The following is an 18897-nucleotide window of genomic DNA, read 5'->3' on the forward strand; positions in this document are numbered from 1 at the left end:
ATACAGTGCAATATACAATTCGACTATCAAATGTTGGCAATCAATATAAGTGGATACATGTGACATCATAAAGAGATGATGTGACGTTGGTACAGTCTACCGCATTTGTTGGAGGCATCTGTCTCATGTTCACGTGCAAGTGTCAGAGTCCTGCAACCACCAGTCCCATATTTTATTATATTTGGCAGGACACCCCCTATTAATATAGATACATTTTTTGTAGGGCAAGGTCATGTTAATTGCCCCCTTCCACTCCATCAAATTGGGAGGCACTGGCCTCATCCATTTCCTGGCTATGAGTTTTTTGGCAGAGAATAGTGTTTCTTAAAGAAATATTTTTGTTCTGACTTTTAATTCAAGCATACCCAGTCAAACTCAAGAGAGGAGTCACAAGCTACTAACCAGGTGGTTTATATGCCCTTTTATGTTGCGTAAGATGTTCCTATTGATTCTGGAGCAGTGCTGGAGATGTGAGGGATACCATGCTACACATTTGGTGGTTCTGTCCACTAGAGCTGCATGATTCTGGCTAAAATGAGAATCACGTGTTGTTTTTTTTTTTTTTTTTTGCTTGGACGACAGATCACGATTCTCTAGACGCAGCATCATCTTTCACATTAAAACAAAAAAAAAATTGGGCTAACTTTACTGTTTGTTTTTTTTATTCATTGAAGTTTTCCCAAAAAATTGCATTTGAAAACCACTGGGCAAATACATTGTGACATAAAATATTGCAGCAATTGCCATTTTATTCCCTAGGGTCTCTGCTAAAATATATATAATGTTTGGGGGTTCCAAGTAATTTTCTAGCAAAAAATATTGATTTTATCTTAAACAAGTGTCAGAAAAAGATTTGGACTTTAAGGGCCCTTTCACACGGAGCGGATCAGTAATGATCCGCTCCGTGTGTCCGCTTTGCTCAGCGGGGATCCTCCGTAAAATCCCCGCTGAGCTGGCAGCTGACAGAGCGGTCCCCGCACACTGTGCAGGGACCACCCTGTGTTTCCTTCGCTCTCCCCTATGGGGGATTAGACAAACACAGACCGTATGTCCGTATTCATCCGATCCGATCTGGCAGACGGAAGAAAAATAGGATTTCTTCCGTCTGCAAATGTGGATCTTTGCGGAGGCGGACAAATTACGGGTGTCAGCGGATGAACATGTATGTCCCGTTTTCATCCGCAAATAGACGGATAAAAATGTGGACATACGGTCCGCTAGTGTGAAAGGGCCCTAAGTGGTTAACCTTCCTGCATTTATGCTCTAAGAAGGAAATTGGATACAATGTTTCATGTTAAAAAAACTTGGCAGACTGCCCGACTTTTTCTTTTGACAGCTGAGTGAGCAGATACATTCTCTCCACTTGTTATATGGAAGAATCGGCAAACTCTGCATTGGAGATCGTCAGGGGGGTTAAATCGAGATCACAATTTTTTTTAACGATTAATTGTGCAGCTCTACTGTCCACAAATTAGACCATACTGGAGATTTATTTTACAGCCTTCTCACCAATAGAGGTTCCACATGGCCAGAGACTCAACAGGCAGCGCTACTATCCATCTTCCCTGGATCAGCTACTAGGGTCAAGAAGGGTCACCTTAGATTCCTCCTATCTGCTGGCCAAGCCCTGATCCCCAGACATTGGAGGCCATTAACAATTCCCAGTATTGGAGAGTGGGTTGACAAGCTTAATCATATTATGTGGATAGAGGAACTGGCAGCCAGTTTTTAGGAAGGCAGGAATGCCACATGAGGTTTATGGAAACATGGTATAATTGGATTGATTTCTCTACTTCAACTAAACTTCAGTCCTTCCTCTGTCTACTACAGTTGGCTAATATTGATACACCAGGAAACTAATAGGCCGTCTGCCGACCATATACCCTCCCTCTTTTCTTTTCATGTTTCCTCTTTTTATCCCTTTTATTCTTTCTTCTTCATATTTTCTGGCTCACTCCCATCATTCTTTATCCACCCGAGGTGATGGAGACGATAGGTGCCTTAGCATATGTAGGGGTCATAAGATACAGTCGCATGGTTACATTTGCCTTTTAAGCTGCTTTATAATCATTAGGAAATGTTCTTCATGAAACAAAAGTTTTCTGATAGATCTCTGTGGCTTCATATGACTAATGATTAGGGTTATCCCGATACCGAGCATTTTCCCGAGTACTTGTACTCGGGTAAATGCTCCTGATGCTTCACCTGATACCTGCACAGTCAGTGGTGATCGGTGCGTGGGGGAGTTACAAGCTTCTCCCCCCGTGGCTTTCAGCTGCTTTGGTGAAATCTGTACAGCGGTAATTGGTGCTTGTACCTCCACCCCACACACGATGACCGCTGACTGTCCCCGCATACTCCTCCAGTCCCCCCTCCATGCCCCCTCTGTTCTGCTATCCCCCTCCTTTTATCCTCAGTGTCCCCCTCTGTTCTGCTGCTGTGCCCCTCCAGTTTTCCTCCATGTCCCCCTCCAGTTTTCCTCCATGTCCCCCTCCAGTTTTCCTCCATGTCCCCCTCCAGTTTTCCTCCATGTCCCCCTCCGTTCTCCTTACCCTCTCCATGTCCTCCTCCTTCCTTTTCTGTATGAACAGAGTCAGTGATCACTGACTCTGTCCATTCACATAACTGATACATTGTAACCTCCTGTGATTACAATGTCTCAGTTTATGAATGGAGAGGAGCCGCTGTCTTCTCACCATTCATTTTAAGTGCCGCTGAGCCTGCAGAGAAAGGGACTGGGGAATCTCTATCCGTGGTCGCTTTCTCTGCTGTTTGGATGCTTGAACTTGTTTCCAGCAAGATGGAAGAATAAACCAAATTTTTTGTTTTCAACCGTCTTCGGCTGTTTCTCTGTATCGTTCAGTGTGTAGTGAACCCATCCAGGGGGTCACACACCCCTGCTACCGAGCTTACCCCTAACTAATATATATATATATATATATATATATATATATATATATATATATATATATATATATATATATATATATATATATATATATATATATATATATATATATATATATATATATATATATATATATATATATATATATATATATATATATATATCTATATATAAATATATATATATAAATATAAATTTCTCTCTATCTTAATTCTTGCTATGAATGCTTTGCTTCTCTATTGTTGGTTCATAGAATCTTGTGTACCTAAAAACCCTTGGAAGAAGAATTCATTCCGAAACATTTCGGGTTATAACACGGTATCCCCTTAGCTGGTCCATGTTGGGCTTGCTATGTAGGGTATATCCCGCAGTTGTGGGTACTCTCAAATTCGTTTTTTTTGTGTTTTTATATGAGTGTTTTTATACCTTTTTATACTATGTCAGTACTGCATTTTGTATTCGTGTTTTATGGACTACCTTCTGGTTATATGATTATATATTAATAAATTGGCATTAACATTTTAACTACATTACCTGTTTACTTCCTCAAAGTCCCTGTAGTGTTCTCCTGCTGCTAAATGCATGCATTATATTTTCTCTGTTTGCTAATTGGGATGGTAGCAGTTCTTTTTCATTTCACTCAGCTTTTGCTTCTCTATAACATCTGGCACTCCTGCACATAGAGCTTTGAGTTTACTGGTCCTTGATAAGGATGTATGTAATGAATTAAACGTCAGACAGAGCATATAGAGTGTGATATTGGGCTTATCAACACAGAAAACAAATACAATCTATTATACTGTGATGTTTCACACGACCCATAGCACTGACGCTGTTAATCTCTACTAACGCTTGTGTGTATTTGCAGGAGATAAATGTGTTACAGTGGGAAATGGAGTTTGACCAGGTGAGGTTGAAAAACCTGGAGGAGTCCTGGAAGGGGAAATATGAACGGTAGGTCCATTTAAAGGGCTCAGCGATTTTGCAAGACGAAAATTTAACTTTACTAGAAGTCCACCTTCTTCTACTTGGATCCACTTAAAAAAAAAAGTTTGCCTTTTAGATACTTTTAAGGTTTTGGATAGCATAGAGAGGGATTAGAGCACTTGCCAGGTTTTTATTGCTGCCTGTAATAAAGGGTTACACTTTATTACTTATCATTTGTTTGCTAAGTTCCTATGCTTAACCTTTAAGATATGTACATTGGTGCAATAATTCAAAGAACTCAAAAACTTACTTAGTTTGGTTAAAGTGGATGTAAACCCAAAACTTTGTTTTTAAATCTTTGCTGTCACAATGTAGAGTATAAGATTTCCAGTTAATCCATCCCTGAGCAATCCTCTTTTATTGTTCAGTGAAATAAAACGGACTTACAGAGAAAAACCTTAGTCTGTTCCGCCCCCTTGCTGTGAGTGACGGGTTATTTACATATCTCATGCACTAGCCTGGAGACGGGCATTATTTTTTAATTCCCACCCCTACTCCTTTTCTGAAGTCATGTGGTTACTTTTCTGGATTTTGACTGGATGTTACTGATCATAGCAGAATTTCGTGTAAGGGGAGTGTAAAGGCGGGTGGGGAGTCTACTGACATCACGACTCCACCCACCGAGCTCCAGACAACAGACCCACCCACATAATCTGCAGTTTTTCAGTTCTTATAACAGACAGAGGAGAGACATTTGACAGGTGTGGATACATGCAGGAGGCATCTATATCCTTATACATCAGCACTATGGCAGTAGTTTAGCAAGGATGAGAGTGGCTTTACATCCACTTTAAAGATTTATTACAGATGATAAAGTGGATACATGCAGCATCATTCAAGTCCAGGGGAGCCAATAATTGAATTCAAAATTACTAGAAGCGACAATCCTCTTTTCCCATGCACTGTCGAAGCCCTAGGTGAACTCAACTAGTCTTTGTCTTCCACCTATATACTGTATAAACCTTTCATATTGAGGGGCCTCCTGTCTCTGAAATACAGTGGGTATAGAAAAGAATCGTCCCTCTTTAAAATAATTTGTTGCTTTGCAGCCTGAAACGAAGACAGACAGTTTTTATTTTATCCAGCTGTATTTACTCAGTGAAACTCATACCATCCAAGTGAAAGATAGAACACCAACATGTCAGAAAAAAATCATTGAGTTGGAAAAAGGATCACCCCCTTGTGTCACAAACTTTGGTCTGTCACTTGAACAGAAATGGAGGTAAAATCTTCCAATGGGGACACTTGATCTAGTTTCTTCAGCCCCGGAAGGTTTTACCCCCTTAAAGATCAGGCCACTTTTTGCGATGCTGCACTGCATTACTTAGTGAAACGCTGTACCCAAATTAATTTATGTCCTTTCCCCCCCCCCCCCCCCCCCCCCCCACAAATCGAGCTTTCTTTTGGTGGTATTTGATCACCTTTCCGTTTTTTTTTTTTGTTTTTTATGTATGTTTTTTTTTTTTGCGCTATAAACAAAAAAATAGCACCAATTTAAAAATGTGTATATATTTTTTCTTTCTGCTATAAAACGTACCCAATAAAATAATGAAAAGAATCAAATTTCTTCATCAATTTAGGCCAATGTGTATTCTGCTACATATTTTTGGTAAAAAAAAAAATCCCAATAAGCGTATATTGATTGGTTTGCGCAAATGTTGTAGCGTCTACAAAGTAGGGGATATATTTATGGCATTTTTATTTATTTTACTTGTAATGGCGGTGATCAGTGATTTTTAGGACTGCGACATTGCGGCCGACAGATACACCTAGCTGACATTTTTGACACTTTATTGGGGAACCAGGGACATTATTACAGTGATAAAAAATATGCACTGACATTGTATAAATGACACTGGCAGAGAAGGGGTTACCATCGGGGTGTTCAAAGGGCTAAGTGTATTCCCTAATTGTGCTTTCTTTCTGTGGGGGGGGGGGGGGTGGGCTCACTTCATGGACCATGTGATCCGTGTTCTTGATTAGCAGAAACTCTAGATCAGTGTCCATGCCTGACAGCACAGTGGTCTGCTTGTTTTGCATTGGCAGACCGCCATTCTGTCTCTGTGGGGAGCGATGTTTAATGCCGACGGATTGGATCCCCCTGTGGGCAATCGGCACGCCCCCCCCCCCCCCAGTGGCTATTGACAAAGTCGCGTACAGGTACGTGATTTTGCGCAATAGAGCCGCCTTGCCACAGTATATGGACAGCAGGTGGCCGGGAAGTGGCTAGAGACATCCTGGAATTCCCTCACTTCCCGTTTTCCTGATGGAACAGGAAGTGAAGGGAAATCTCTCCAATAAGACAAACCTGGCAAAATATCTAAAAGGGTTCTAGCCATCCCTTACTCAACCAAAAAAAAATTAAGAAAACATTATTTTTTTCCTTTATGTTCTACTTTAAGGATTCAGTTTTTTCATTTCATATTGTTTCTGTTTGTAGTATTTTACAAATAAAATGGAAGCTTTCCAGTTTAAGAGTAGCTAGAAAGGTGTGCAGTGGGAAGGGTCACACAAAATTCACCAACACTCAGGTTCAACAGGTCCTAATTGTAGCCTAGTAGTACTATTTTAAATTTACAAAGAACATGGGTCTGTTGTGAACATTTTCTAATGTGTGCAGAATCTATTGTGCTGCCCTACCATAGTCTATGGGAGTATTGCCACTGAAACCTATGTGTTAAATAGCAGAGTATATATAACTGGAAGGTACCCAATTCCTCTCTATTGTGCAGTGAAAATAACCTTTTTCTTTATTTTTTGTTGTGTTTAGTGCACTAAACGCAGCTAAAAAGAGAACATTAAAGTCGCTTCATCGGTTTACAACTTGTAAGGTTGACCAATTTGAGTAATATTCTTTGTATAAGGCCCCTGTCACACAGGCGCCCTCCATTTCCCTCATTAGGGGATCCATAGGTTTATTTCCTACTTGGTCAGAAAGAATACAGATTTGGTATCTGTGTCCATTCTATTTTTTCCTCTATCTTGTGATGAAGTAAAAAAAAAAAAAGGCCATGTATCCACCATGGCGGTCAGATGTAAACAGATGTGCATAAGCCTATATCTACCCATATAAATTCAGGCCCTCAAAAGTTGATCTGCATGCAAACTTATACAGTTCAGTCCAATTAACTAAACTGACTGGTATGTAAATGGAAGAAAAGGAATGCACATCCTCTTACATCCAGCCACACATAGAGATTCATTGCAGTCCATTTTTGTAACATCATATCACTGATCTAGACTGACAGAACACCCATGTGAAAGGGGCCTAATACAGAATCCCTTTGTACTCCGTCCTGCATACTAATCAAGGGGACCTGTTAAATCTGGTTCTGTTTTTTTTTTAAATATAACAATTTAAGCTTACATTGTACATTAAAGGGTATTGCCTCAATAACCAATATAGTATGTAGGGATAGGTACCATCATCCTATAGTTAGATAGTGAAAGGGAAAGGAAGTTGTCAAGGGCTACTCCAAGTATTGCCCTAAGACGCCAATGGTGTGTAGGGTACCGAGGTGGTCCTCAACACCATTGGCGTCTTGGGGCAATACTTGGAGTAGCCCTTGACAACTTACTTTGCCTTTCACTTACATTGTACAGCATTGTTGACCATATTTTCAACAATAACATTGCTTCATGGAACAATATTTGGCAAATGTACAAAAGTGTTTGATCCAATGACTTACCATTCAATATACAAGTTCCCCTCTGATGCAAAGGCTTGTGAAAGTCTTATCACATATAATACACATAAGTCCTTTCTCTGTGACAGCTATGGTTTTACATTTGTGTAGAACATTTCACATAAAATGATTTTTACAAAAGAACATCGTCTGATTTTGATGTCCTTCTTTCAGGGTACATTGTGAAAACACAGCTCTGAAAGAGAGCCTGGCATTGCAGACCAATGAAGTAAAAGCCCTAAAAGCTGAAAATACAAGTAAGACTCTTGGCTTTACATTAAACAAAACAAATGTTTTGTGATTGCTTTCCTTTTTACTAGGGGCTTGGTATTGCCTGATCAGTAATAGAAGTTCCAATTTTTTGGGGAATAAGTCACCTAATGCACTTTAAAATGACATTACCACAATAATACACTATCGCCTTCGTTATCCTTTATATTTTTTTGTTCATTTGTGTCCTTTTGATGAAAATGCAATCACTGGTTAGAATAATGGCTTAAAGCCTAACTCCATGTTTAGGCTGCATTCACACCTAAGCGACAAAACGCCCGACGCGGGACGCTTCTGTCGCTAGAGGGGAGAATTCCCATTGCCGTCTATGGAGATGGTTCACATCTCATAGACGCGCAACGCCTGTCGCCTGAAAAAAAGTCCCGGACCCTTTTTTTCACGCGACAGGCGCGTTTTCCCATAGACAGCAATGGGAATACTTTAGAAAAAAAAAAAAAAAAAAAGAAACATTTGTAATCGCGGCAAATCTGCCGCTACACGCGTACGCGGCTGTCGCTTAGGTGTGAATGCAGCCTTAAAGTCCCATTAAAGACTTTGTTCACACGGGTGAGTTCGGGTGCATGCACCCACACGTATGTAGCTGAGGCTAGCTGATCGGTATCGGTACTGATACTGAGCATTTGCAGGAGTACTTGTACTCCCGCAAATGCCCCCGATGCCAGATCCGATACTACAGCCACCGCCGCCCCCGCAATGCCGCCGCTTACCGCAACGCCGCCGCCTAGTTAATCAGCGTGCAGGGAACATTACAGCTTTCATTTGAATAGCTGTGTGTTCCCCGCCGCGCCGCGTATAGACACTCTCCCTTGCTCGGGATTGGACGGGTGATCTGTCTGTCAAAGTGCAGATCACCTGTCCAATCCCGAGCAAGGGGGAGTGTCTATGCGCGGCGGGGAACACACTGCTATTCAAATGAAAGCTGTAATGTTCCCCGCATGCTGATTAACTAGGCGGCGGCGGCATCTAGGTATGGGGAGACATGGCTGCATATGTGGGGGGACACGGCTGCATCTGTGGGGGGACACGGCTGCATCTGTGGGGGGACACGGCTGCATCTGTGGGGGACATGGCTGCATCTGTGGGGGACATGGCTGCATTTGGGGACACATTTAAAAAAAAGTATCGGTATTCGGTATCGGCAAGTACTTGAAAAAAGTATCGGTACTTGTACTCGGTCCTAAAAAAGTGGTATCGGGACAACCCTACTTACCAGCCAGCCTGAGTCTGACCTTGTTTACGTATTTTCCATTTCTTTGTCTTATATTGCATTTACTCCTGTTGTCTCCCCTCTCCAGTTATAAGTCAGCAGTGTCAGGAGCTGCTTTCAATGCTCGATGTGAAAGAGCAGAAAATGTTCCAGGACAATGTGTCTCTTGATAAAAGTGGCCTGGCAGAGGTAACTGCACTTGAAGTAAGTCTTCTGTTATGAATAGATTTTTTAACTAACTTGTCTGTCTTAGTCATAATCACAGCATTGACGCAACTTTTCCATGCATGTGTGAATCATTTATTTTTGGAAACAGAAGGAAATTTTATCAGAGTGAATCGGGCTGATTTTCAGTAACAAATGTTAAAGTGGAATTTCAGCCAAGACGTTTTTTTCGTTTTTGATAGAATGATGAAGGGTTAGAGATGCTTGTCAGATTTTTATTTCAGTTTGTGCTCCTATTATGAAGATTTCCCCACACTTCCTGTCAGGAAACACAACAGGAAGTGAGATAGAAGCTACCACAATGAGGGGGGAAAACCCAGCTTTGGCAGTTTTCACCAGAACAGGTGTCTACATTGGGAGATTTCACCTCATCTTCTCTACTTGTAACGCCTATCAAGATTTTGTTTCCCTTTTGCTTGCTGTCCCAATGGCATACATTGCCTATACTGGAAATGTGTTAAAATCTCTCTAATGGGAGATGCAAAGATTGCCATAAAAAAAAACGTGACCCTCCTTGAAAAAAACAACTCTTATGCCGCGTACACACGATCGTTTTTCGGCATGAAAAACAAACGTTGTTTTTCAGCATGTCCAAAAAACAAAGTATTTCGAACTTCATCATTAAAAACGATGTTGCTCACACACCATCGTTTTAGAAAAATTATGAACAAAGCGCGGTGACGTAAGACGGCACTCTAAAGGGGAAGTTCTATTCGCCTTTGGGCTGCTTTTTAGATGACTCCTTGTTAGTAAAAGACGATTTTCGCTTTTTTGTCTGTCACAGCGTGATGAATGTGCTTGCTCCATTATGAATGGTAGTTTTACCTGAACGAGCGCTCCTGTCTCATAACTTGCTTCTGGGCATGCGTGGGTTTAAAACGTTGTTTTTGCCCACACACGATCATTTTTTACAACCCGAAAAACAACATTTTTTAAAATGACGTTAAAAAATGCAGCATGTTCGAATTTTTTTTTGTCGTTTTTCAGAAGCCGAAAAACGATGTGAAGCCCATACACGATCATTTTAAATTACGTTTTTAAAAACGTTGTTTTTTTTTTAATGCCGAAAAATGATCGTGTGTACGCGGCATGACGAGAAACATTTTTTTTTTTAATTGTTCGTTAAAAACGATCGTGTGAGGGCTCCAGAGCATTTTTCTCATCGAGAAAAATGGGCATTAAACATTTAAAACGTGCTCCTATTTTTTTCTCGTCGTTTTTCATGCCGTCGTTTTCGTCGTGAAAAACGTTTGTGTGTACACTTTGACGGGGGGAAAAAACACGCATGCTCAGAAGCAAGTTATGAGACAGGAAATTAGCATAATCAGCCCAAAGGGTGGCGCCATTTGAATGGAACTTCCCCTTTATAGTGCCGTTGTACTTGTTGTACATCACCGCGCTATGCTCAAGCATTTTTTATCACGATCGTGTGTATGCAAGGCAAGTTTGAGGAGTCGCGTCGAGAAAAACGTTGCTTTTTTTTTCCATGACATGAAAAACTGTCGTGTGTACGCGGTATTACTCGTTCCATAAATAGAAAAGTATCGTCTGGAATTCCTCTTTAACCGCAACATTTTTTTTCCAATGAACTTGTACTTTTTTTTTCTGCCCACTTAAAGGCTCTGAAATGGTATGCATGCTTTAATATTTGCCGCATTATCATTTTTTCTTATTATTATTGCAGGTACTTGTATAGCGCCATCAATTTACTCAGCGCATTACATATATATTGTACATTCACATCAGTCCCTACTCTCAAGGAACTTACAACCTAAGGTCCCTAACACGCATGCATACATACTAGGGCCAATTTAGACAATTAACCTACCAGCATGTCTTTGTGGGAGATAGCCGGAGTACCTGGAGGAAATCCATGCAGGCCCAGGAAGAACATGCAAACTCCAGGCAGATGGTGTCATGGTCGGGATTCAACCCTTTATCTAATACATAGTCTGCAAAGCAAGGGGTCATTCACATCAAAAGCTGCTACATGACTGAACCTCTCTCAGCCTTTCATTTAAAGTGTATCTAAACCCAAGTTTAAAAATGTAATAATGTCTATTGAAGCTTACTCATCCTTAGGGATGTTGACTACATTTTTTTTTGTCAAGTCTTTTTCTCTTTCATTTCACCTTGTGATTTCTGCTAGTAACACACTTGTAACACACTTCATGTTCTAGAATGATAATGATCACTTACTGTAACAGATATATGGAGGAGCATTGTCATCCTAGGACAGAAAGTGTAAATTAGAGCCCCTTCCCTCATTCTCATCCCCATAATATGGTGGGGAGGTGCTCTGTAGTCAATGGCTAAACAAGTGGGCAGGACTGAGAGCACAGGAAGCTATTAGCTCATTTGATAGATATTAAACAGACCAAAAGAGAGCAAGAAATTGATTATTAGGGTTTACCAACACTTTTACTCCCTTATTAAAATTTACAACAGTGAAAATGTATTTTATATAATCTTCCTTAAAGGCAGTGCCTGGGGAAAAAAGCATATGCAGTGCATCTCTGCTACACATGTACACTTTCAGCATGTGAAAAAAGAAACACAAGGGACATAACTGACAGTCAGTAGGATTTAAAAAAATAACAGGTGCTCCACTAGTGCTCAGTTCAAGTGCCCCACATGGATGTGCATTCACCCCGGATGTGGAGCAGCTATTTCTAGTATGGTCACTTGCGCTTGTGAGGAATCCACTGCTGGGTGATGTTCTAGATCACAGGTGTCAAACGCAAGGCCCACGGGCCGAATCCGGCCCTACAGGCCATTTCACGTGGCAGTCGCACCTCTCACAGCTGCAGGAGAGCTCTGGTCCTCCTCCAGACCCTTACTTTCTGCTTTCAAGCAATGCATCCACCTTCTTCCCAGCAAAAGGAAAAGGGGGTGCACCGTGATGTAAGGGAGAGTAGGAGACTCCACTTCTGATGGTGGGGTGACTCTTGACATCTAATGTAAGTGGAGGGGATGCGCTAATCTTACAGATGCAACCGGCCCTTTTGACGGCAATCATAATGCTGATGCGGCCCACGGTTAAGTTGAGTTTGACACCCCTGTTCTAGATGGTGGCTCCATTTAAAGGGTTAATCACAAGGTCTCCTATTGCTATTGGGATCTCTTTTATTGGTAGGGGAACCACCCCTTAAGGCAAAAAAAAACCTTGCTGAATAGGTTCTCGGATGGTATTATGCAGGAAAAAACACAATGGGGAGTTCCAATTGGTGAAAAACTGTAGGTTTATTAAAATAGATGAGAAACAAAGGTGAAAAACACACACATTTTATGATGCCTAAAACCTGGAATCCGGCGTGTACAGCATGGTTTTTATGTCATTTGCTCCAGCCAGCCTATAATGCGTGCTGAAATCTACAGCAACTCGTGGGCGGAAGTGATGTTTGGAGGCTTGATCACCGCAACATCACTTCCGCCCACGACGTGAGCAGTAGAACTGAGCACTAATGGAGCACCTGTCTATTTTGAAGATTTAAGCATGAGCACTTTATCACTTTATGGGACTTGTATACCTTGTATACTTTGTATTTCAGATTGCAGCAGTATATGATATTCTAGCATGATGTACGATTATGTTCAATCAGTAAAATGTGTCTCTTCCTCAAAGTGACACTAAGGCCCAGATTCTCAAATGACTTACGACGGCCCAGCGTAGCGCCATGTACGCCGTCGTAAGTCCGAATGAGAGCCGTCTTATCTATGCGGCTGATTCTTACGCATAAATTTGGCTAAGATACGAGCGGCTTAAGTCTCTTACACCGTCGTATCTTAGGGTGCATATTTACGCTGGCCGCTAGGTGGCGCTTCCGTAGATTTCCGTGTCGAATATGCTAATGAGCTAGATACGCCAATTCACGAACGTACATGCGCCCGGCGTATCAAGACACGTAGTTTACGTAAGACATACGCCGGTGTAAAGTTACCACTCATAAAACAGGGGTAAGTCGTGTTAGGTGTGGACGTCGGAACAGCGTCGTGTTTTACGTCGTTTGAGTAAGTCGTCCGTGAATGGGGCTGGACGTAAGTTACGTTCACGTCGACTAGGCATTGAGCGGGCGTAATTTTATTTGAAAATTTGACGTGATACTGAGCATGCGCGCACATGCGCCGTTCAATAAAAACGTCCTTTACGTGGGGTCACAAAACATTTTACATACAACACGCCCCCTAACAGACTAGTTTGAATTAGGCGTGCTTACGCCGTATCAGATACACTACGCCGCCGTAACTTAGAGCGGAAGATGTTTCTGAATACGGGACCTGCCGCTCTAAGTTACGGCGGCGTAGTGTATCTGAGATACGCTACGCCGCCTAAAGATAGGCGCTTTTTTGAGAAGCTGGACCTAAAGGTTTATTTTTTTTAAAATAACAAACACGTCATACTTACCTTCACTGTGCAGTTCGTTTTGCACAGAGTGGCCCGGATCCTCCTGTTCTGGGGTGCCACGGCGGCTCTCACGGCTCCTCCCCACAATAGATAGCCCCCTCTGGGAAAGCTCTCTCCCGAGAGCGATACCAGCCGAGAGTATGACCTGGCCCCCATATTATTGGATTTGATTGACCGCAGCGGGAGCCAATGGCTGTGCTGCTATCAATCTATCCAATGAAGAGCAGAGAAGCCGTGGACAGAGCGACGCGGGATTGCACCCACTGAAATTCGGGACTCGGGTAAGTAAAACGGGGGGGGGGGGGCTAGGGGGCCGGACACTGCAAGGTGTTTTTTCACCTTAATGCATAGGATGCATTAAGGTGAAAAAACACAAAGGTTTACAACCCCTTTAAGTTTCAATCCTCCTCTGTCCATGCCCCCGCCCACTCCCGTTAATACAACTAATGGCCTGTTACAGGCTTTCATCAAAAGAGCCTGACTATGCCTGCCCTTTTCGCCCAGCTGCGCCATTCATATAAGTTGTACTACACCTCCTATGAATGAAAGAGGATCTATGATGGAGGGAATGGAGGTATCAATCATCTGCCTGTCTTCCATTCAGAGATTTTCTTTTCATATGTCTGTACTCTGAGGTGATTTTTTCATATGCAATGAAACTGTTGTCTTATTTGCTATAGCAGACATGTTAGAGAACACTATCTACTTTGATATTTGTGAAATGCGTTGTACATATGGTTTGTATTAATGTAAATTGAACATACTTTGTAGCTTGCTGTGCTTGGTGCTTGTACGTGTGCTACTGGAGGAGAACCCTGCTCATGTGCAAAGATGTCGGCTGCAACACGTAAACAGCTGCTTCACCTCCGACAGGAAGTAAGTCTTGCATTTGGCCTATCGCTGTGTATTATTCTATAGTTTGTGGGATTTGTTTAGGAGAGACTTTCTTGCCAGCCATGTATTTCTCAAAATGGGTACAGCGCCTTATAAATACACCTCCATTCAAATGCAAAAAAATAAATTTGTCCAGCCCTTGGAGACTTCAGAAGGCATTCTGTTCCTATGGACAGATTTTTGTATTCATATTTTTGAAACATACATATGACATCTTAGACATAAGTAACTACATTATTATTATTTTGCGCCTTAGTAAACAACAGAGATCCCGGACGGCCGCACTCCAACAGATCCACTTTATTGGTATGATAAAATTCCAGCAGGCAGAATCACATGTAGTGGGGGAACAAGAGCAAGGTTGACATGTATCATGACATGTGCCTTACTTTTGCATTGACTGTCTGAAGATTCTAGATCTTTTAGATTGTAAGCTCTAATGAGCAGGGCTCTCTGCTTCCTCCTGTATTGAATTGTAAGGCTTCATGTACACGGGACGTTGTTCAACCTCTCCTGAACAATTTAACTTGACAGCTAAAATTCAGTGTCTAAATACTGCAGTTTAGCTTCATTTACATGCTGCGTTTAGCCGCGTTTGCGTCTAGAAGCAGTTGTAAAAAAATTATATATTTTTTTTTTGTTAAAATGAAAAAAATTGGTAAACGAAACGCTGCTAAACACAAGTTTAGCCACATTTTGGCGCTTCAACTGAGCCTCTAAACACAGCTTCTGAACACATTTTTTGGGGTCCAAGAAAAAGCCCCTAAACACAACTGCCTAGAAACGACTATAAACGAACCAGTGTACATGTACTGATAAGATAACATAGAGGAAAGTTCAGGAGCAGTTGAAAAAAAATGCCCAACTACTCCTTAACGTCCATTTACCACAAAAGTGTACATGAGGCCTAAGGCCCCATTAGAGAGAGAGAGAGAGAGACTTGTAAAGTGCAACACATGCAAACTGAATCGCCTTTGGGCGCTGTATCCATTTCATGGGTAAGGAACCCCTTGACCTCAGAGGTGGGTTTTAATCTTTCTCCTGAAGGCCAAGTGGTCCGACACCAGTCGGATGGTGGTTGGTAGTGCATTCCACAGGCGGGGTCCTTGCACACGAGACGCTGGTAAGCGCGTGTTCAGAGGCATTTGGACAGCTTTTTCAACTGCCCCTCAACACATTCAATGTTATCCTATGTGTCCATGTACACAGTCACCTTTTTCGGCAGTTGAGTTTATGCTCGTTTTTTCAGAAGCAAACAAAGGGGTTCAGACGCAAAAGTTTTCGCGTTTCAGACGCTAAACGCGGTACCGGCGTTTTGCCGCGATTTCGTTTATAGGCGTTTTTAAAGGTGACCTATTTTTTTACATCAGAAATCTAAAAAATGATGGCAAATGATGAAAAAACATTAAAAAAACATAAAAAACTGTAATTGCTTGCATTGCATTGTGGATAATCCACAACTTGTGGCCAGGTGGCAGGTCACGTGGCAAGTAACGTGGCCAGGTGATGTGGCAAGTGAACAATCCACAACTTGTGGCAGGTGGCAGGTGACATGGCAAGTGGCAGGTGACATGGCCAGGTGACATGGCAAGTGGACAATCTGCAACTTGTAAAAAGAAAAAAGATGAGTTGCGCTAGGAGTCGCAACTTAATGCGAAAATAATATAAATAAATAAATGCATAAATGAATAAATGAATAAAGTGCTAGTGCAAAAAATAGCAAAAAAAAGGGATGATGCCCAAACAGTCATGGGAAAAACCTTTCGGGGTAATTACAACAATCTGCTATTTGGGACCAAACGCTTAAAAAACTTTGTTAGTCCATTAGAATTGCATACTAATCAATTGTTAGGCAGTCAAAAATGAGAGGGGAAATCAACAGCAGAACCCCAAAACATATGAATGTCCAAATAGATGGGCAAAAAACAGTTGCAGAGTAATAAAATGATCCAAATATTGAACAGCCTCTGGTCTCTGGTCAGAAGAAACATATATTCCCACCGAGAGGTAAGTAAGGGTGTGCTCTTACCAGATCCACGATCATAAAAAGCGTGTCGATCCACTCAGGTCATGGAGAAAACTCGGTCACAGCTGACAGGCAGAATATCCTCTCCAATGTGTTTAACGGCTCCACGTCCATCCGGCGAACCAGGGGAAGAAATAGGCTCAGAATGTGAAGTACCGTCAAATATTTATTAAAAATTGTGCAACATATACACAGCGGTACATATAATTTAAAATTGCCGGCTAAAACAAGCAAACAGATACAAATAAAAAACGTGCGCCCGTGCATCCGGGGTCACGTAAAACGCAATGACGTTCGGTGCGTGGCTCCGCCCTGATCGATTTCACCACAGATGGCGTTGTCAAAGGGCACAGTGCCCTTTGACAACGCCATCTGTGGTGAAATCGATCAGGGCGGAGCCACGCACCGAACGTCATTGCGTTTTACGTGACCCCGGATGCACGGGCGCACGTTTTTTATTTGTATCTGTTTGCTTGTTTTAGCCGGCAATTTTAAATTATATGTACCGCTGTGTATATGTTGCACAATTTTTAATAAATATTTGACGGTACTTCACATTCTGAGCCTATTTCTTCCCCTGGTTCGCCGGATGGACGTGGAGCCGTTAAACACATTGGAGAGGATATTCTGCCTGTCAGCTGTGACCGAGTTTTCTCCATGACCTGAGTGGATCGACACGCTTTTTATGATCGTGGATCTGGTAAGAGCACACCCTTACTTACCTCTCGGTGGGAATATATGTTTCTTCTGACCAGAGACCAGAGGCTGTTCAATATTTGGATCATTTTATTACTCTGCAACTGTTTTTTGCCCATCTATTTGGACATTCATATGTTTTGGGGTTCTGCTGTTGATTTCCCCTCTCATTTTTGACTGCCTAACAATTGATTAGTATGCAATTCTAATGGACTAACAAAGTTTTTTAAGCGTTTGGTCCCAAATAGCAGATTGTTGTAATTACCCCGAAAGGTTTTTCCCATGACTGTTTGGGCATCATCCCTTTTTTTTGCTATTTTTTGCACTAGCACTTTATTCATTTATTCATTTATGCATTTATTTATTTATATTATTTTCGCATTAAGTTGCGACTCCTAGCGCAACTCATCTTTTTTCTTTTTACTTTTTGCGTGTATATCACATGTTTAGCGTTGCTGCTGGAATTACTCACTATTTATTTATTCACTTATCCATTTGAAATTCATTTATATTCATTCTCCTAGCGCAAGGAAAACCCCCCCTCTTTCCCTTAATCTGCAACTTGTGGCAGGTGACGTGGCAATTGGACAATACACAACTTGTGGCAGGTGACGTGGCCAGATGACATTGCCAGGTGATGTGGCCAGTGGACAATCCACAACTTGTGGCCAGGTGACGTGGCCAGGTGACGTGGCCAGGTGACGTGGCCAGGTGACGTGGCCAGGTGACGTGGCAAGTGGACGTGGACAATCCACAACTTGTGGCAGGTGACATGGCCAGGTGACATAGCAGGTGACGTGGCCAGGTGATGTGGCAAGTGGATAATCCACAACTTGTGGCCAGGTGACGTGGCAGGTGATGTGGCCAGGTGACATGGCCTGGTGACGTGGCAAGTGAACAATCCGCAACTTGTGGCAGGTGACGTGGCAAGTAGACAATCCACAACTTGTGGCAGGTGACGTGGCCAGGAGATTTGGCAAGTGGATAATCCACAACTTGTGGCAGGTGATGTGGCCAGGTGACGTGGCAAGTGGACAATCCACAACTTGTGGCCAGGGAACAATCCACAACTTGTGGCAGGTGACGTGGCCAGGTGAGTTGGCAAGTGGATAATCCACTTGTGGCAGGTGACGAGGCAAGTGGACAATCCACAACTTGTGGCAGGTGTCGTGGTCAGGTGACGAAGCAAGTGGACAATCCACAACTTGTGACAGGTGACGTGGCAGGTGACGTGGCCAGTGTACAATCCACAACTTGTGGCAGATGACGTAGCCAGTTGATGTGGCAGGTGACGTGGCCAGTGGACAATCCACAACTTGTGGCAGGTGACGTGGCAAGTGACGTGGCCAGGTGACATGGCAAGTGGACAATCCACAACTTGTGGCAGGTGACGTGGCCAGGTGATTTGGCAAGTGGATAATCCACTTGTGGCAGGTGACGTGGCAAGTGGACAATCAACAACTTGTGGCAGGTGACGTGGCCAGTGTACAATCCACAACTTGTGGCCAGTTGACGTGGCAGGTGACATGGCCAGTGGACAATCTACAACTTGTGGCAGGTGACGTGGCAAGT

General features: G+C 42.4%; 1 protein-coding gene across 2 annotated transcripts in view; it reads left to right on the forward strand.

Moving 5' to 3' along the window:
- CCDC125 (coiled-coil domain containing 125) overlaps positions 1-18897 on the forward strand; it is an 89848-nt gene that overhangs the window by 60039 nt on the left and 10912 nt on the right. For both annotated transcript variants that reach the window (XM_040341580.1, XM_040341585.1), the window contains 4 exons: positions 3777-3862; positions 7756-7838; positions 9168-9283; positions 14481-14585. In XM_040341580.1, coding sequence (XP_040197514.1) covers positions 3777-3862; positions 7756-7838; positions 9168-9283; positions 14481-14585 — 390 coding nt within the window. The remainder of the gene's footprint in view (positions 1-3776; positions 3863-7755; positions 7839-9167; positions 9284-14480; positions 14586-18897) is intronic.

This window comes from Rana temporaria, chromosome 1, assembly GCF_905171775.1.
Source record: "Rana temporaria chromosome 1, aRanTem1.1, whole genome shotgun sequence".
NCBI lineage: Eukaryota > Metazoa > Chordata > Amphibia > Anura > Ranidae > Rana > Rana temporaria.